Source organism: Triturus cristatus, chromosome 9 (genome assembly GCF_964204655.1).
Source record: "Triturus cristatus chromosome 9, aTriCri1.1, whole genome shotgun sequence".
In the NCBI taxonomy this organism is placed as follows: Eukaryota; Metazoa; Chordata; class Amphibia; order Caudata; family Salamandridae; genus Triturus; species Triturus cristatus.
In genome coordinates, this window is record NC_140592.1 from 157,357,187 (window position 1) to 157,379,018 (window position 21,832).

The 21,832-nt window shown below is 42.3% G+C and overlaps 1 protein-coding gene across 3 annotated transcripts in view; it reads left to right on the forward strand.

Annotated features, from left to right (window-relative positions):
- The window catches only part of CACNA2D3 (calcium voltage-gated channel auxiliary subunit alpha2delta 3), a 2,334,275-nt gene that overhangs the window by 2,046,942 nt on the left and 265,501 nt on the right, over positions 1-21,832 (forward strand). For all 3 annotated transcript variants that reach the window (XM_085624637.1, XM_085624639.1, XM_085624638.1), the window contains one exon: positions 4,863-4,924. In XM_085624637.1, coding sequence (XP_085480763.1) covers positions 4,863-4,924 — 62 coding nt within the window. The remainder of the gene's footprint in view (positions 1-4,862; positions 4,925-21,832) is intronic.

The following is a 21,832-nucleotide window of genomic DNA, read 5'->3' on the forward strand; positions in this document are numbered from 1 at the left end:
TAAACAGGGGGAAACTGAGGGATGATCCTTGTGGTACACTGCATATGATGTCTTTGGGTGCTGAGGTGCAGGGAGGCAGTCAGATGTTCGGTGTGCATCCTGTAAGGAAGGAAGCGATCCAGTTGAGGGCTTCTTGCTGTATGACTATGTTGTCGAGTCTGTTGATGAGAGTGTTGTGGGAGACTGTGTTGAACGGCACTGTCCTGTCCTTTCCTTTCCCCCAGCACTGGCTCCATTTTGACAGCCTATCGCCAATTTAGGCGCCCTTGCAGCATGGTCCGACCTCCAGATTATGATACCAGCGGTTGGACCATCTGCTGTTGGGGCAAAGACCACCGCCTCTGACAGGATATAGGATCCCATTGGGGCAGTGGTCGGGCTCCTATCCTTACAATAGAGGCGGTGTCTGTGCATGCACCACAGCTGAGATTAGGATCTGCATTTCCGACTGCCTTTTCATAGCTGTCCGAACACCATGAAAAGGCAGCCAGGAAGGGACTTTGGGGGACCCAAGCAGGGATGGGCCACTGCTAAGTGGCTTGGGGGGGCACATACAGTGCCCCCCCACTCATCCATGCACTGTGTGCCAGGCACCCCATGGTGCCTGGCACATGCTGCACGGATGTGCATGAAGTGTCTTTTTCTACTGCGACTTGTGCTGGTGTCCTTTTCCTGGACCGCAGTGCAAGCCACAGTCGTAAAAGGCACTTTCCTACCACCTGCACGGTGGTCTGATTGTAATCGGGCAGGTGGGACAACCGACTCATTGTCAGATGGACACCTGCCCACGGTGATGGCGGTCAGATAGTAGACTGACCGCCATCGTAAAGAGGGCCTTGGTGTTTTACAAAATTCACTAATAATTATATTTGCAGATTCTCCCATTAAGGCTTGACTGGGGGAGAGCAGGTTAACCAATATGAATACCTTCCATTGGTATTAAATAATCTTTTTTATGTCTTCGCTTGCTCTGAGCTGTTCTCTGGGATACACATTTTCATAGTGAAAGGCAAAGTGTATTGGGAAAGTCACAAATAAACCAACAGGAATAAGGAAAAAGTGCTTTTAAGAAAATTTCGAGATATACTCGGGTAACCTCTGCATGCATACTAGTCTGAGAATGTAGGATTACTATGCTTGCAAAAAAAAGACATAAACACACAAGTATCTACCTGTCCCTTCCAATAACAGAGACAAGATTTCCTGTTTCTCAAGGAAGAAGAAGGAAAGTAGAAATAAATGTGCTTGCTCCCAAACCTGTAGTAAGAGCCCACTTCACTTTCACCATCAAAATATTCCCAATCAATTTAAATTCTAAAAGTAGTAGAAAACATCTGTCTTTTCTTTCCTTGCAGACAGCAACATGTAAAACAGTTTGGCACACATGCCTTACAAACAAAATGCTTAGTATGATAACATTTGAACAAACGTATCAGTTTAGCTATTTGAAAGGACAGGATTTGCTTTAACTCAAGGTAGGTCTCCTCTTCCACCAGCCTGCCTACCTCTCTTGCCAATGATGTAAATAAGGGGTGTCCAACCTTTTCTGTAATAATAGCTACTTGAATTCAATTAAATTCATCCCGAAGTGCTAATGTTATTTGTGTAATAGAGACCACATCACACAAAATTACGTTAGTTGCCACCATATGCTAGATATGAGCAGCGATCACCTCCATTCATCCGGCTTGGTTGCCTGCAGTAACAAAAAACGATTTGTCTTATCCAAATGCCTCCACGTGGACAATACATAACAGCAATAGCCGAACTGCCCTTGGCACCAAAGTAATATTAATAATAAGTCTTCCCAATGCCACATGATTTATCACTCCAATATCAACTTTAAATATGGTTTTAAAACAAAGACAATTTTCAGAAAATATACACATATTTGTCTTGAATACATACTTTTCAAATGTTGTATATATTAATAAGCTTCACATACGAGAGTTACTCATAGGTGGTTTGAAGGCTACCAGTAGCTCACAAGCTACTCGTTGAGTCGCCTGATCTAAACAGTAGGGCTTAGTGGTGTATTGTAAAGAACATTTACACTTAAAGTGGCGCTAAATAAAATATTTTAAACACAATTCTGTAGGAGGGCTTATAAAATAAGGTGGCACCTCACAGTCTGCTAAAGTACCAATAACAATCTTTTTTGCAGGCTTACATGTATTTGCCCAAAGGAAGGTATGCACTTAGTAGAACTAAGTTATGACAGAATGATGATTGAAAGGTACAATATGAACAAGCAGATAAAATTAACCACACATCTAGCACCAGGAGGAAAATCATCAATTCCTGAACAGTGCAATAGAAGGAGATAGGCCAAAATGAAATCTACTGCTCTCATTATTTTGCCTTCTATTGATTCCTCCCCTTCCTGTCTTCTCTCTGAGACTGCTAGCACTTATTTTCACTTTTCTACCCCACTTTTGTCAGCTGATTTACAATTTCGAGGTATTTTTCCCCCTCTGTTCAGCTTCATCTCATTCTTCAGCTATGCATATCCAGCATGTTATTTCTTTGTCTCCAGAGCAGTTCTTACAATGCCTTCTCTACTCCTGGATATCTCTTTATCCCCACTCAATAGAAGCTGCAGGACCTTTTGTAGCCCTTGTTATGACACCTCTTCTCCTATTCAGTCATATCACATTTCAACTAATTTTGAATTTCCTGCTATTTTCCTTAATTTCCCATTATCTCTTGATTCACTAATTTGTCATGTGTGCTTTTCTATACACTGATATAAGTTAATCCCACAAACAGGGAAAGAAGCACCCTAACCACTTCACTTTCTCTCCTTTTTCTCCAGGCTTTTCTGGTCATTAGCTCCAAAGGCATCCAACTCAGGCCCTAAATGTTGTTAAAATGTATACTATCAGTACTACCACTACAACTACTACTGCGACTAACGTTATAGTAATAATAACAATAAAGATAATTATAACAGTAGTAAAGAGAGAGTTCTAAGGCACCTCATCCCCAAGCTGTTGAACGAGAGAAGTTTATAGCTGGCTATGAATTGACAACATTATTGCATCCTAGAAAAGATGTTTTGTTTACATATCCTCAACTTAATCAGAACTGTAATTACTCAGGTACATGCCATCTGTCATACGCACTGAAGCTGATGAATATGTTGCATATTAGGCTTGGAAAATTGCTGTTGATCATTGTTGAAGTGCAACCCAAATTTGGACTCTAGATTGTGCTCCCAACATCACAATGAGTAGCTACTTTCCATGTTTTATGGTTTATGTTGTACGTCTGTACCAACTTAGCTAGGGCGACGGACCGATAAGAATAGGGACCAGAACTGCAATTCCAAGGACATACACATTGTTCTGGAAAAAATCACAGGACCCTTTAGGTCTTTTTTCCCAAGGGCTGAAACATGTTGATGCAGAGAAGGGTGTAGGTCCATCATATGCTGATAGCAGTGCACATATAGTTTGTATCCATACCACAAACACTCCTTATTAAAAGTGATAGTTTTATCATTTAGAAGACCCCTGCAAGCAAGTATCTCAAAGTCATACCTGGAAAATGATTGAGCCCATCCTGGTTTGTAGGGACCAAGATGCAACCAGGTGATGAAGCATGCCACTACTAGAGTGGGTGAGGATCTATAAACAAAAACCCAATGGTTTTTGTACACATAGGTCAACTGCCACATGTTTGCCGTGACTTATATCTTGAGTCTTCAGGCAGCATGGTCTTACTCAGTGTTTATTATCAGGTTAGAGAGACATTATCCTACAGTCCTGAATTTCTCTCTACCCTTCCTATCTAACATATGTCTGGTTGTATTTGGGGTTGGTCAATGTGATCATTGTTTATGCCTACAATGCCATTAAGCAACCAACGAATGGGCACCATACGATTCAGGTAGTAGCTTGGGAGTACAAGGTAATTCACCAAGTAGCTCATTGACATGCAACTGGAGAGGTTAGTCATGCGGAAAATGTTTGTTGCCCTTGAGCAATTTGTCCATCATAACATTGCCCACAATTTGTCCATGAATGCTTAGCCCTAAATGTTTGAGTACATAATAATGAGCTAGTGTGCACCTTTTGCTGTCTATATTTGCAGATGAAGTTTTCAGGAATTTTAGCAACATATACATTTTGTGCACTGGCTGACAAAAGCACACAATATAAGCTTGTCACATTTTGCACAATTTATCAAACCCTTGCTTTTCATCACAAATGAATCTTCCTTTTTATGAAACATCTACATTGTGAAAAATGTTCTTTCTACTGTCCTCCATGCATCATCTTTCTGCAGCCGTGTTTTTTATGGCTCTTCCTCCCGTGACCAAGCATTGAGACAGTAAGTTTGATCTAACTGTTGTCTTTTCAAAGAGGGTTTGTGGTACAGACCAACTACCATTTCACAGTCTTTGGCAAGGATGTGATATTTGCTACTTGCATGAGCTATATAACGCCAGCTACTGGTAATGTTGTATGTGACTGGTAGCACCTACTGCTAGTGAGGTCATAAGAGCTGTCTAGACTGTCTGTGCCTAAGACTGTCCAAGATCTGACAGTGTTTAAGAAATGTAAAAAAGGCATATCAAGTGAAATAAGGTGAGTGAGCAATGGAAGTAAGTGTCAGTCTAGCCAACATAAATTGGATTTTGATGACTGTTCATGATCTTTTATGTTCTATTTGTTGACAGATCCTCAAGATCTGCACTTGTCTCTAGTGTTTGAATTTGAGTAAAAAAATTTCACTGATAAAAAATGCATTTATCAGACAGTAAAAACTGGCCCCATTGACAATCAGTCACAGAGCCACTGCCACAAAAATGTCACAAACAACATTAATGATAACTTGTATTTTCCTTTTCTTTGTAGCCGTGGGCATTCAAATGAAACTTGAATTCTTCCAAAGGAAGTTTTGGACTGCCAGCAGACAGGTACATATTTCTGATAATACCTTCAAAGTTGATCCCTATGTTAAATGAACCATTTCAACATCATGCTTCCTGTTCTTGAAACTACAGTCTAGTCCACTCTCTAATTTTGCCTTTGGTTTCCCTCTAAAATAGAACTTGTGCACTAACAAACATGTACAAAAGGCACCAGAAAAGTAGATATTAAAAATGTACAGCCATGGTTCATTACAAGATAACAGAAAGACCTATTATCCAAATACTGGTAGGTATAGACACAAGCGAGTAGAAACCAACCCACAGAAGTTTGAGCTGAGTGTTCCAATTGCTGAAAGCATGATCTATATAGAGTGGCAATCCCGGTTTTCCAATTGAATGATCACAACTTCAGAAGGATAATGTTTTGTGTCTGTCTGGCTTCATATGAGGGCCATGAAAGGTTGATCATGTCATATTTACTCATTTTCCTATTGCTTGGATCATGTATTATGAGGTTTCCATACTTTCCCTTTTTTGTAACAAGCCTTATTTGAATGCCAGCAGTTTAATTCCTGCATGTGTCCCCTGCATGTCTATAGATCATTACTAGTCAATAATGATTGCTCAAGTTTCAGACAGGGTCTTCAGTCACCTATCCAGTAACCTGAATTATATGAGGTCTTTATGAATGACTATGTATTAATAACATTAATTTACCCCATGGAGCACGCTTACATTTCCACAATATATATGAGGATAGGCATCATTGTGATCCATGGGCCACATGTACAAATGTTACCTACTCTTGAAAATGAAACTTACATTTTCAACGAGATGCGTTTTTCAGAAAAATAGATTGGTTTATTTAAAACCTTGGCAGGCCAACAATCTTGTGATGGGGATCATTCCTAATGAGTCGCAAACAGGGACCTACATCATCAGCATTTATAAGGAATGTTGATTTGCGACCTACTAGGAATCACTATTTTAAAATTTAAAGTTTAGTGCATTATGAATATAGATTACCAAATAGCAATTCGGAAAAACATCCTATTTGGAAATCACTATTCCTAGTATTCCTATATCTGGCTCTATGTCCTCTGCAGTAAAGTTAGACCTGTTCTACTCAAAATGTAAAGAGACCAACGGTATTTGGAAAAATATTGAGTCAAAAATATCAAGATGCAAAAATATCGAATTTTTTATACGGTGAACCACAAATATTGTGATGCAAGAATATCGTTGACCAGAATTTCGATTTTCTAAGATAAGTAATATCAATGTTAAAATTATCTATGTTGTTATTATTGTTTACGAAAATATCATTAATAATATCATTTTTTATTTATTCGTATGTATTTTAGTATATGTTTTAATTGTGTATGCTATAAATTGTATAATTATTGATAATGTTTTATAATCTAGTTTATAAAGTTGTAGTTGGTTTTAAATTTAATGTAATTGTTTTGTGTACTCTGTAGTGTAGTAGTGGATTGTGGGCTTTGTTGGGGTACAGGCTTTGAAGTAAATTAATTATAATTAATTAGTAATACATTTTTAATTACTATTAATTATTAAATTGATAATTATTTATGTACATGTGTAATTCATTTATTTTTTAAGTTAAGTTTTATGTGCAGGTTATGGCGTTTGTAGAGGAACAGGGTGGAAAGTAAATTGTTTATAATTCATTATTAATACATTTTTAATTATTAATCATTAAATTGATAATAATGTAACTTGCGTAATTAATATATTTAATCTTTTAGGTTCAGGTTATGGGGATTGCAGGGGTACAGGGTGAGAAGTAAATTAATTATAAATTAATGTTAATTAATAATACTCAAATTGATCATGTAAATTATGTAATTAAGTTATTTATGAAGTTATAATTCATGTGCGGGTTGTTGTCTTTGTAGGGGTAAAGAGTGGGAGGTCAATTAAAATAATTAATGAATTAATAGTTTAATAATAATTGTTCTATTGATAAATAATAATATAAATTGTATGAATTGAATCAAAGAATAATTTTTGCTAATTAATTACTAATTTGTTATTACTCATTTAATTGATAATTATGTAAATTGTGAAATTATCATATTTGCTAAGTTATATTTTAGGTGTGTGTTGTTTATTTTATAGCGGTATAGATTGGGAAGTTATTTAAGTAACAATACATTTAAAATTATGTACTAATTTATTGAAACTGTGCTATTTATTTTGTAATTTGTTAAATGTGTTATGCTCTTTCATTTCAATTACATTTTAATTGTTGGCTGTTATGATTATAAGAATATAGGGCATCATCATGGTGCCGGTGGGACCGCAACCAACAGGCTGTTGGTGGGGGTCCCACCGACAGACAGTCCTTAGGGCTGACCGCTAATTTACGAGGCAGGGAGTCAAACCCTTCAATCTTGGGGGATTGACCACCACCTCCAACAGATTCTACTGAACCCATTGGGGCGGCTGTCCAAATCGTAATCCTGAATGGAGGCAGTGTCTGCTCATCCACCGCCGTCAGGATCACAATGTCACTTTCCGGAATTCCACCGCAATGAAAAGTCAGACGGAAATGGACTTTGGGGGCACCAAGCAGGGCCCCCATCCCCCGAGGGCCACTGCTAGGTGGCCACGGGGGCACATGTGATCCACCTATACATTCATGAACTGCGTTGCAGGCACCACATGGTGCCTGGAATACTGGGCATGGATATTTGTGAAATGTCTATTTCTACTGCGGCTTGTGCCGTGGCCCTTTTCCGGACCGCAGCAAAAGCTGCAGTAGAAAAATGCATTTTACAACTTCCTGCATGGCGGTCATATCGTAGTAGGATGGGCAGGACAGCGAACATATTGTCAGCTATTCACCTGCCCTCAGCAAAGGCGGTCGGACGCTCATCTGACTGCCATCGTAATGTGGCCCATAGTTTGGTATTTAATGAAATTAAAATTATTTGATTTAATTGGTAATAATTATAATTGTAATAATTCCATACTTTGTTAAAATTAAGTCATGTAGTTTTACAATTTAAATATTTATATTTTTTGTTATTCAATAAATCTTAAAATATGTTATTTGTTTGAACTGAACCACTCTCTCTCTACTGTTGCACAGACTGGATTGGGAATAGTACATTTTACGCCACCTGAGGCCAACGCTTACCCTACTTTTGCACAGACTGGAGTGTGAATAGTGAACTTTACCCCTCCTGATTCTAGCGTTTCCCTACAGTTGCACAGACTGGAGTGCGAATACTACATTTGACCCCTCCTTAGTCCCAGTGCTTTCCCTACTGTTGCACATATTGGGGTGTGAATACTACATTTTATCCCTCCTGAGTCCAACGCTTTCTCCACAGTTGCACAGACTGGAGTGGGAATAGTAAATTTCACCCCTCCTGAGTCCAATGCTTTCCCTACTGGTCCACAAACTGAAGTGGAAATAGTACATTTTACCCCTCCTGAGTCCAATGTTTTCCCTACTGTTGCACAGACTGGAGTGGGAATAATAAATGTTACCCCTCTTCAGCCCAACGCTTTCCCTACTGTTGCCCTGACTAGAGTGGGAGTAGTAAATTTGATCCGTACTGAGTTTAACACTTTCCCTATTGTTGCACAGACTAGATTGGGGATAGTACATTTTACCACTTCTGAAACCAACTTTTCCCCTACTGTTTCACCCACTGAAGTGGTAATAGTAAATGTTACCCCCCTGAGTCCAATGCTTTCCCTACTGTTGCACTAATTGGAATAGGAATAGTACATTTTACCACTACTGAGCCCATCGCTATCTCCGCTGTTGTACAGACTAGAGTTGGATTAGTAAATTTTATCCCTCCTTAGTCCAATGCTTTCCCAGCTGTTGCACAGACTGAAGTGGAAATAGTAAATGTAATACCGCCAGAGTCCAATGCTTTCCCTACTGTTACACTGACTGGAGTGGGAATTGTGCATTTTCCTCTCCTTCGTGCTTTCCCTACAGTTGCACTGACTGGAATGGGAAGAGTACATTTTACCCCTCCTGATTCCCACCGCTTTCCCTACTGTTGCACAGACTGGAAAGGGAATAGTACAATGTTCCCCTCCTGAATTCAACACTTTCCTTACTGTTGCACAGACTGGAGTGGGAGTAGTAAATGTTACCCCTCCTGACTCCAACACTCTCCATACTGTTCCTCAGACTGGAGTGGGAATAGTACATTTAACCCCTACTGAGATTAACGCTTTCCCTATTGTTGCACAGACTGGTGTGGGAATAGTACATTTTACCCCATCTGAGTCCAACAGTTCCCTTTTTTTTGCACCAACTGGAGTGGGAATAGTAAGTGTTACCCCTCCTGAGTCTAACCCTTTCCCTACTGTTGCACATATTGGAGTGGGAATAGTACGTTTTACCCCTTCTGAGCCCAATACTTTGTCCACTGTTGCACCTACTGGAGTGGGAATAGTACATTTTACCACTCCTCAGTCCAACGCTTTCCCTATTGTTGCCTTCCTTAGTCAAATTCTTTCCCTAGAGTTACACAGACTGGAGTAGGAATGGTACATTTTACCCCTCCTGAGTCCAACAATTTCCCCACTGTTGCACTGACTAGAGTGGGAGTAGTAAATTTGATCCCTCCTGACTCTAATGCTTTCCCTACTGTTGCTCAGACTAGAGTGGTAATAGTACATTAAACCCCTCCTGAGTTTAACCCTTTTTTCTATTGTTGCACAGATTAGAGGGGGAATAGTACATTTTAACCCTCCTGAGTACAACACTTTCCCTACTGTTTCACCCTCTGGAGTGGGAATAGTAAATGTTACCCCTCCTTAGTCCAATGCTTCCCCTACTGTTGCACTAATTGGAATGGGAATAGTAAATTTTACCACTCCTGAGCCTATCTCTTTCTTCACTGCTGCACAGACTGGAGTTGGAATAGTAAATTCTACCCCTCCTTATTCCAACACTTTCCCAACTGTTGCACAGACTGGACTGGAAATGGTAAATTTAACCCCCCCCCCCCCGAACCTAATATTTTCCCTACTGCTACACTGACTGGAAGGGGAATAGTACATTGTCCTCTCCTGAGTCCAACACTTTCCATACTTTAGCACGATCTGGGGTGGAAATAGTGAGTTTAAACCCTCCTGAGTCCAATGCTTTCCCTACTGTTGCAAAGTCTGGAGTGGGTATAGTACATTTTACTCATCCTGAGTCTAACGCTTTTTCTACTGTTGCACAGACTGGAGAGGGAATCTTAAATTTAACCCCTACTGAGTCCAATGCTTTCCCTACTGTTGAACAGACTGGAGTGGAAATATTAAATATAACCCCTCCTGAGTCCAATTCTTTCCCTACTGTTACACAGTGATGTAAAAGTGAGAATAGTAAATTTTACCTCTCCTGAGTCCAATGCTTTCACTACTTTTGCACAGACTAGTGAGGGAATAATAAATTGAAACCCTCCTCAGTCTAGTGATTTCCCTACTGTTGCACAGACTGGAGCATGAATAGTAAATTTTACCCCTTCTGAGTCGAACGTTTTCTCCACTGTTGCACTGACTAGAATGAGAGTAGTAAATGTTACCCCTCCTGACTCCAACGCTTTCCCAACTGTTGCTCAGACTGTAGTAAGAATAGCACATTTAATCCCTCCTGCACATATTGGAGTGGAAATATTACATTTTACCCCTACTCACCCCAACGCTTTGTCCAGTTTTGCACCGACTGGAGTGGGAATTGTACATTTTGCCAATCCTCAGTTTAACGCTTTCCCTACAGTTGCACAGACTGCAGTGGGAGTTGTAAATGTAAGTCCTCCTTAGTCAATTATTTCCCTACTGTTATACAGACTGCAATGGGAATAGTCTATTTTACTCCTCCCCGGTCCAACACATTCCCAACTTTTGCACAGACTGGGGTAGGAATAGTAAATTGTAATCCTCCTCAGTCGAACGCTTTTCCTACTGTTGCACAGACTGGAGTGGGAATAGTAAATTTAACTCCTACTGAGTCCAATGCTGTCCCTACTGTTGCACAGACTGGAGTGGGAATATTAAATTTAACCCCTACTGAGTCCAGTGCTTTCCCTACCGTTACACACTGATGTAAAAGTAGGAATAGTAAATGTTACCTCTCCTGAGTCCAATGCTTTCCCTCCTGTTGCACTGACTGGAGTGGGTGTAGTAAATTCTACCCCTCCTGACTCCAACGCTTTCTCCGCTGTTACTCAGAGTGTAGCAAATTTAATGCTACTTGAGCATAAAGCTTTCCTTATTGTTTGACAGACTGGAGTGGGAATAGTACATTTTCCCCTCCTGAGTCTAATGCTTTTCCTACTGTTTCACACTGACTTAAAAGTGGGAATAGTACATTTTATCTCTCCTGAGTCCGATGCTTTTACTACTGTTGCACAGATTAGAGTGGGAATAGTAAGATTAACCCCTCCTCAGTCCAATGATTTCCCTACGGTTGCACATACTGGAGCGTGAATAGTAAATTTTACCCCTCATGAGTCGAACATTTTCCCCACTGTTGCACTGACTGGAGTGGGGGTAGTAAATTTTACCCCTCCTGACTCCAACATTTTTCCTACTGTTGCTCAGACTGCAGTGGGAATAGTACATTTAATCCCTCCTGAGCTTAACCCTTCCTCTACTGTTGCACATATTGGATTGGGAATAGTACATTTTACCCCTCCTGAGCCCAACACTTTGTCCACTGTTGCACCGACTGGTGTGGGAATAGTACATTTAACCACTCTTCAGTTCAATGCTTCACCTATTGTTGCACCAACTGGAGTGGGAATAGTAAGTTTAAGCCCTCCTTAGTCAAATTCTCTCCCTACTGTTACACTGACTGGAATGGGAATAGTAAGTTTCACTCTCCTGGGTCAAATGCTTTCCCTAATATTGCACAGAGTGTAGTTGGAATAGTACATTTTACCCATCCTCAGTCCCAAGCTTTTTCTACTGTTGCACAAACTCCTACTGAGTCCAAAGTTTTCCCTACTGTTGTACAGACTGGAGTGGGAATAGTAAATTTTACTCCTCCTGAGTCCATCGCTTTCCCTACTTTCGCACAGACTGGAGTAGGAATAGTAAATTTTACACCCTCAGTCCAACGCTCTATTATTTATATAGTTTAATTTTGTTATGGAAATTTTTTAAATATATAATAGTATCATGTGTTTGTTTATTTTAAATGTAGATGTTTTAAAATATATACATTAATGTAATTGTTAAGATATTGTTTACGTTTTATATATAATTAAAATAAAAGTTTAATTGTTGTTTATGTTTATACATATATCTATATTTATACATATCTATATCCATATCTATATATATACCTATATCTATATATCTATCTATCTCTCTCTCTCTCTCTCTCTCTCTCTATATATATATATATATATATATATATATATATATATATATATATTCCACCAAACTTTCACCACAAAAGTAATCGACGCCGTGTCTGTACGCAAAAATCAATGTTTAATGCCAGCTGAAAATGCCAGACGCGTTTCGCCTGTCCTGCAGGCTTGTTCACTAGCAATTCAATAAAGTTACAATGGCTTTTTTATCCGTGAATGTGATTAAGTCACATGTGAACTACAATAATAGAACTGGACAACAGACTTGTAGTTTTTCAAAGTGGGACACAGGAAAAAAGTTAATAAAGGTAAAATACCAAAATACAAACTCATTTCTTCATGGTCATTGCATAATTTAAACAGTATATGCTTCATTGTGTTACAATACAAAATTGAATTGTAACATTCGTCACAACAAAACAGACTGACATCGTAGGACGTGTTAAACCTAGTTGTCGACCATAGTGGCCAATACTGGCCTAATTTGGTTAAATAACCGAAAATTATCAACTCGACCAAAGTTGCGTTAAGTAAACCCTATATAATCAAGCAGAATTATAATATCGAGTCCTAACGACCATCAGTAATTACTGAGTGGAGTAAAGCCCAAGTGGGCACAATACACAAAGTGACAAAGTTTAGAACCTGTGTGACACATATTGTCTGTAGTATAACAGTGTCCGAGTACTTTAAAACAAAACCTAAAAAAAAGGGGGAGTGGGGAGGAATCTATAGGTGGGTGTGTAAATCTTCTTCCATGTTTAACCCATCTGGAATCTTAGTGTTAAGTTTGATGATATAACAAGATTCAAGTTTGCGTAATTTTTTCTCACGGTTGCCCCCCCTGCTGTTGATTGGGATGGCATCAATGACAAAATAAAAGAGACCTTCAGCGCTTTTGGTATGGTATTGCTCAAAATGACGGGCCATGGGGTAGGATTTGTCCCCATTCTTAATGGCTCGCAAGTGTTGCAACACTCTTTTGTGGACAGGAAGGATGGTGGAGCCTACATATTTTAAACCACAAGGGCATTGTAGCACATATATTGCATAGTCTGTTTTACAGGAAAATTTTCCTTTGATTTGCTGTACAGACTTGTGATCAAAGCCTACTGGAAAACTTGTCATGTTTTTTCCAAACATGCAAGCCTTACATTTAAGGCATTTGATAAAACCATCCTTTCTGCTTAACCATGAACTGATTGTTCTCGTCTTAGTCTCACTGGGTAACATGTTACTAACAAGAGCTTGATGGAGAGATCTGGCTTTTCTGAAAGTAAACTGTGGTCGCCTTTGTACAAATTTACCTAATACAGGATCATTGCGGATGATATTCCAATGTTTGTAGATGATATTTCTTAGTTCAATTTGCTGGTTATTGTACGTAGTGATGAATCTACACTTGTTGGTCTCTAATTGATGTGGTTTGGCTACCTTGCTATCTTTATTAAAGAGTATCTTCTCTCTAGTTTTCTGTTTTACTTTAAAGACAGCCTGGTTCAAACATGTTTCAGAGTAGCCTCTGGCTTGAAAACGGGATTTCAAACATGATAATTCTTTTTCAAAATCCTGTTCTTTACTACAATTACGCAAAGCCCTGAGGCATTCCCCATAGGGGATATTCTTGACTAGTTTAGCTGGATGAAAACTAGTGGCATGTAACAGTGTGTTTCCATCTGTAGCCTTACGGTAGAGTTTGGTCTGAAGTTTACCATCACTAACATACACTGTCAAATCCCAAAAATTAATCTCACAAGCACTGATTTCACTGGTCAGTTTTAAGTTTAAATCATTTGTTTGGAGTTTCTTTACAAACTCCTCTGCGCTACTTTTGGTGCCTTTCCAAATGATAAAAAGGTCATCAATATAACGACTCCAATGAACAACGTTGTTTTGCCACTCGACCTGCCATAGCGACTGGACCACCTGCACCTCCCACCAGCCCATATGCAAATTAGCATAGCTGGGGGCGAAGCAGGTGCCCATCGCGGTTCCACATATTTGGTGGTACAATTCACCATTGAACAGAAAGAAATTGTTCTCAAGACAGATGGAAATCATTTTGAGTAACATTTGAGTATGGTGCCAAAACTTTGCGGGACGGTTCCCTAAGAAATATTGACAAGCATTTAAGCCATCTTTGTGGCGAATACTGGTATATAAAGTGGTGGCGTCTATGGTGAGTAACAGAAAATCATCTTCCCATGGAATATCATAGATTTTACGTAAAAAGTCGCTTGTGTCTAGGATAAAAGAAGGTAATAGTTTGACAAGGGGGCATAAAAATGAATCAACAAATTTGGAAGTGTGTTCAAATGCACTACCAATGGCCGAGATGATAGGCCGGCCAGGAGGATTTGTGATGTCTTTGTGGACTTTTGGAATCAGATATAAGACTGGAGTAGTCGGGCAAGTAATTTTTAGAAAAGACATTTCATCCTTGCTAATCAAACTTTGTCGATTCCATTCCACCAATAAGGAATTGTACATAGAATAACATTCTACCATGTCATTTTCTTTTACCTTAATGTAGTTTGACCTATTGGAGAGCTGTTTGTATGCTTCTGTTAGGTACTGCTGTCTACCCCAAAGAACTACATTACCCCCTTTGTCTGCATTGCGGACAATACAATCATTGTTGTTACTTAGTTTGTCAATCAAATTATAATACTCCTTAGACTGTTGAGTAAGTGACTTTTTCTTTCCATTCAATGATTTGCATAGACTTTTTATTTCATTGGTGACCAGTTCATTGAACACATCCACTGAATCCCTTGCTGTTATCGGGGTAAATTTTGAGATCGGTTTGAAATCTGTTAATGTCTCAATGTTCGCATCGATTCCTTCCTTGTTGGCCAGTATCGACATTTGGTCACTGGTGCTCATTACATTAAAGGAACCACTAAATTGGATGTTGGAAGCTTCCAAATGGCCAAGATCATGTATCTCCAACATCAAATTCATATCGTCAACATCCAAATTGTCGTATTGCATTTTTGCAGGTACATGAGCAGGTGTTGTTGATTTTTTCGGGGCGAGTGCAAAGAATTTCTTTAATTTCAAGGATCTAACAAATTTGAACAAATCCACTCTTGTTTTGACATGGTCTATATCAATTTGTGGACAGTACGAGAGGCCAAGCTTCAAGATATTTTCTTTTTCTGAAAGCACGATATTCGTCAAATTGACTATCGCTGTACTATTGGTTCTCTTCATTTGTTCCCCTTGGATTTGGGCTTCTCTTTGTCGTTTGCATAATTTAGAGCCTTTGCGCCTCTTCCTCCTCTGCCTCTTGCTCTTTGTGATCTGATGTTTACGGGGGGTCTTGGACGAAGATTGAAGCGCCGTTCCTCCCTTAAAAAATCAAATTCGTCTACCACAGATGGAATAGTCGTTCCTGCCACATTGCTCGGTCCTTCATCCACATCTGTGTCAATTTCAGAACTTGGAATGCTACTCTGTTCAGAGTGATGTGTCTGACCAGTTGACGAATTGGCATTCATTCTTAAGTTCCTCATGCTTTCGAATTTTTTAGCAAATGTGTAAATTTGTCCTCGATCATAGTCGTTTTTATCGCGAACAAACTTTTGTGCCTTCCTTTCTTTAATGGATGTTTCCAGTTTGGTCAATCGCTCCTTCATTTCCGACATGAATTTTAAAATGCTCTCTTGTTCAACCTCCTTACTTAACATATTCATGATCTGGCCGATTTCTTCCAGGATTTTGGCACGGTCTATTTCGGCGTATTTTATGAGGATAGCAAGCATTCTGCTCGAGGATTCTTGGCTGTTGTCAGACCACTCCCTCAAAATGTTTGGATTGGGGTCCTCATAGGTGGGGGCCACTAAGATTCGTAGTCCTCTCGGAATTCTCTTCACTTCCAAATAACGGTGCAGCGATTTCGCTTCCCACCATTTAGAAAGTTCGGTACGCCTTAACTTTTCTAGTCGTTTTAAACGCGCCATTACATCCGTGGTTTTACTTTCTGGAGTAACTGTTGTAGTTTTTCTATTCCCAGGTATACTGTCACAGAAAATCGATAGAGCAGCTTCCTCCCGCTCCTTAATTTCAGCAGCTGACATCATTAAACAATAATGTTGTTTTGAGGAACAAACCTCGCGCACAGAACCGCCAAAGTTCACAACCACTGAAATGTGTGTGACTATTCAATTAATGTTTCAATGGCTTTCCCTTTTCCCCAGTGTCGTGAAACCAAACGCTCACCTCAGCAAGTCTTCTACACGCCTCGGGTCAGCCGACTCGTAACGGCATGTTGGTTCTCAGCTGAGTCGCTGTTTGAAAATCTCCAGGTTGCGATCCCGCTCTCCTGTATGAACGGCACGGGGGGGATAGCGGTACTTAAACACACTCCACAAGCGAATGGGAATACCCGCTGTCTCCAGATCAAAGGGCGCGTCGAAGAAATGACCTCCCAGTCACGGTCATCAACATTCCACCAAACTTTCACCACAAAAGTAATCGACGCCGTGTCTGTGCGCAAAAATCAATGTTTAATGCCAGCTGAAAATGCCAGACGCGTTTCGCCTGTCCTGCAGGCTTGTTCACTAGCAATTCAATAAAGTTACAATGGCTTTTTTATCCGTGAATGTGATTAAGTCACATGTGAACTACAATAATAGAACTGGACAACAGACTTGTAGTTTTTCAAAGTGGGACACAGGAAAAAAGTTAATAAAGGTAAAATACCAAAATACAAACTCATTTCTTCATGGTCATTGCATAATTTAAACAGTATATGCTTCATTGTGTTACAATACAAAATTGAATTGTAACATTCGTCACAACAAAACAGACTGGCATCGTAGGACGTGTTAAACCTAGTTGTCGACCATAGTGGCCAATACTGGCCTAATTTGGTTAAATAACCGAAAATTATCAACTCGACCAAAGGTGCGTTTAAGTAAACCCTATATAATCAAGCAGAATTATAATATCGAGTCCTAACGACCATCAGTAATTACTGAGTGGAGTACTCATTGTTTAATGATGTCAGCTGCTGAAATTAAGGAGCGGGAGGAAGCTGCTCTATCGATTTTCTGTGTACTCCACTCAGTAATTCTTGGCATGATGACTTTGTTTTCTTGACCCTTGATGTACAAAGCCTGTACACCAGTATCAGACATAAAGATGGCCTAAATGCACTCAAACACTATTTAGGCACCAGACCCATACAGCTACACCACCACACAGTCATGTTGTTACATATGACTGAGTGGTGTCTGGACAACAACATCTTTATCTTCGACAGGCTACTATACAAGCAAACACAAGGGACTGCCATGGGTACCTGCTTCGCCCCCAGCTATGCTAATTTGCATATGGGCTGGTGGGAGGAGCAGGTACTCATGAAGAAATATGCAAGTCACTTTACCAACAATGTCGTTCTATATAAAAGATATATAGACAACATTTTTATCCTATGGCAGGGCACTGAACAAAGCGCATTTGATTTCGTGTCTGACATCAATGAGAATTCTCTTAATCTTAAGTTCACATGTACTACCAGCAAAAAATCTATTGTCTTTCTAGATCTTGAATTGTACATAGAAAACCAGAAAATACAATCTAGGACGTTTAGGAAACCAACGTCAGGCAATGCTATCCTTCATGCTGACAGTTTCCATCCTCGCAAACTCATAGAGAGTATCCCCTATGCAGAATGCTTGAGGATGAAACGAAACTGCAGCACCCCAGCCAGTCTCCAGACATCTACAGACAGTCTTTTCACACGGCTAAAGAACAGAGGTTACAATACCAAAACACTCAGATTAGCGAAACAAAAAAGTGAGAAATTCAAACGGGAAGAACTTATCTTTAAGGATAGCAAACAACAAATACAGAAGACAATAGACAACACACCTAGAATCATCACAGGCTACAACACTTATCACAAGAATTTAAGAAAGATTCTTTACAGACACTGGCACATAGTACGGAATGACCCCACCATAGGACCAACCTGTACCAAATTCCCCCAGTTGGTGTTTAGAAAAGCCAAGAGCATGCAACAGGAATTGGTAAACAGCGCACCTGTACACACCAAGGGGGGAAGTTGGCTCAGACCCCAGAGGGGTTTTCAGAAGTGTTCCAAATGCAAAGCCTGCAAATATGGTGTGAACACAAGAACCATCTCTCTTCCCCTCAGAAAAACCCCTTTTGAGATCCGAGGGAGTTTTTCTTGCAAAACGGATTTTGCAGTATATGTCCTCCGCTGTACCTGCAACAAATTTTATGTGGGGAGTACGATACATCCAGTACATGTCCGGATATTACAACACCTTAGGGCCATCACAAATGATGACCCGACCTATCCGGTAGCGAGACACATCAATCTACATCATTTTTTTTTAAAACATGTTTTTATTGCAACATTTTCAGCAAAATAACCATCGGGGCAACCGGCACCCCCTACAATCTCCGATCACATTCTTCGGTTTAGCAATGCACACAGCCATTCAGCCCACATCCCGGGGGCCGGGCGGCATATATAGACAGTTAAGCATTGTAACACAACTATCGCCTCATAGCGGTGCCTGGATCATGCCCCATGGGAGCCTCTGCTTTTCTGTCCCAACAGCTACATTCCTCATCCAACTCAATATAGCATTACCCTCCCACCTCAGGAACTCCCCCCCCTCCCACCCCACCCCCCAACTGCTGCTGTTGTGGGCCCCTCCAGTGGTCCCTAACTCTAAGTCGTGCCATCCGTCAGGGGTTACATCTATTGTCCTCAGCCTCAAGGAACTCCGTTCTCCTCGCGCTCCCGTTCCGCCCGCTCGAGCCGGCAATCCTGCAGGGCCTGCTCGATCAGCTCCCATGCCCTTACCCACTCTAACCCCTTTTCATTGTCCGCCTTAATCGCTTGCCGCCGTCTGACTTCACTCTCGCATCTAGACCATTTTAATAACTCGGACATCCACCGCCCGATTGATGGACCCTCCCGGGACTTCCAGTGCCACGTAATCTCTCTCTGAGCCAACATAAGCCCCAAGTCAATAAATTTACTCGTCACTTTTGTCTTTGCTGTGTGAGGGAACCAGAGCAGCAGGCACGCCCCCATATCAAACTCCACCTCCCGGTCCGTTATAGTATTCAAGATCTCTCCCACCTCAGTCCAGTACGACCCAAGCTTCGGGCACCCCCACAGCATATGCTCTAGTTCAGCTCCCAGTGTGAGGCAGCGCGGGCAAGCGGCCTCCTGCACCTTAAAGTACCGGCTAATCTTTCCCGGGGTCAAATACGCCCTGTGAATGATGAAGAAGTGCACCTGCTGAAAGCGGGCATTCCCGCTACCCTTCCATGTCCTCCGCATGATGTGGCTCCAGATCGTGTCCGGAATGGGTTTGCCTATGCTTTCCTCCCACCGCTCCTTTAATGCCGCAAGTGGCTCCAACCCCTCCTGCAGCAGTCTAGCCTGTAGGCATGTCACCGCCTTAATCGTTCCCGCCGCCATTGCCACGTACTGACAGGTTAGTGCCACAGAGGGCTCCTCCAGCCCCTTTCTCCAGTGTTTTTGTATTGCCGCGCTCACCGCCGCGTGCAGGAGATAACTCCCATCCGGGAGGCCAAACTGCTCCTGCAAAGCCCCGAAGGGGGCCAGCACCCCATCTATATAGAGGTCCCCCACCATCTGCAACCCCAGCTCCTCCCACTCCGCTAGCGGGGACCAGTCGCCTCCATGCGGGAGCGCCGTCAGCATCCCCAGCGGGATCTCCGGTGCATAAGGTCTCACCGTCTTTGCTCTCCGCATGCCCCTCTGCCAGCATAGCCGGAGAGTCCGCTCCTCGATGGACAAATCTCTCAGGTCTAATTTCTGTTGCATGACTATGTAAGACAGGACATGTCTCTGGATGCCCGTCCCTCGTCCCAGCTCCGGGCCCCGGAACACCCTGGCCACATTCTGTGTCAGCACTTGTAGCTGCGCCGCCAGGTAGTACAATTCAAAATCGGGGACCGCCAGTCCCCCCTCTAGTTTAGGCCGCAGCAGAACCGTCAGGGCTACCCGTCGCCGTCCCGACCCCCATAGGAAGCTGATGATCTGCGACTTCAATTCTTTAAAGATCCTCTGCGGGATCCATATCGGCAGTGTGCGGAAGTAATAGAGCAGTCGGGGCAGAGCCACCATCTTCAGCAACGCGACCCGGCCCAGCACTGAGAGCGGGAGGGCAGCCCAGAAGGCCATGCATCCCCTCAAAGCCCTTATGCAACGCCCTACATTACCGTCCAAGAGATTTTCGACATCGTGGTATATCCGGACTCCCAGGTAAGTAAAGCATTTAGCTTCCCATACCACATCCCGAGTGGGAGGGCAATATGGGACATCTGCCCGCAGCGGGAAAACGCAGGTTTTGGTCCAGTTGACCCTGAGGCCCGAGAGCTCACCGAAGCGCGAGAGCATCTCCACAGCCCCCTCCAAGGCGTCACCGGAGTCCTCCAGGTACAGCAGGAGGTCATCCGCGTACAGGGATATATGATGTTCCTCCTCCCCACAACGAACCCCGCCGTACACCGCTCCTGTCCGCGCTTGCGCCGCCAAAGGCTCCATCGCCAAGGCGAACAACAGGGGAGATAACGAGCAACCCTGCCGTGTGCCCCTGCGTACTGGATATGCTGCGGACACGACCGCTCCCAGCCGCACCCTGGCTGTAGCAGAGGAGTAAAGGACCCGTGTCCAACGTCCGAACCCCTCCCCCAGGCCAGACTTCTCGAGCACCGCGTCGAGGTATCCCCATTCGAGGCTATCGAACGCCTTTTCGATGTCCACGGCGAGCACTGCCGGCCACTGTGCTGGGTCCCAGACGCTGTCCATGATACGGACCAGGCGGCGAATATTCCAGGCTGTGCTCCTGGTGGGGATAAAACCGGCTTGGTCCCCGTGAACCAATTTGGTCATGTGCGGTAATAATCTAGTGGCTAATATGCGACTCAATATTTTGTAGTCGACCGTCAGCATAGACAAAGGTCGATATGATGTCACATCCGAGGCATCCCTGCCGGGCTTCAACAACGGCACCACCAAGGCCTCCCTCATCGACTGGGGGAGTCTCCCCAGCTCCATGGCCTCAGTGTAGACCAGCAAGAGCCTGGGCGCTAAGGCATCCACAAATTGCGCGTAGAATTCGATCGGCAGGCCATCGACCCCCGGCGTTTTGTTTCTGGCCATCTGCTTAATAGCCACTCGAATCTCCTGCAGCGTAATGGGGCCTCCCAGCACCATCGCAGTTTCCGCATCTACCCGGGGGAGGCAAAGAGTCGCCAGGTATTCAGTTATCTCGGAGTTCTCCACCCCCAACTGGCTCTCATAGAGGACCGAATAGTATGACCTGAACCGCTGGAGCACCGCCCCCTGCGAGTAAACCATCTCCCCCGTCTCCGTTCTAATACTTAGAACCGGGCAGCCCCGGGGTTCCGGGTTCGCTAGTCTAGCCAGTAGCGTTCCTACCTTGTCCTGTTCCGCATGCACTCTGACGAGATACCGCTTGTAGTCAAAGCCCCGCAGCCGCTCAGTTTCCGTCGCTACCACCTCCTTCGCCTCAAGCAGCCTGTCCTGCAACTCTGGTCGCTC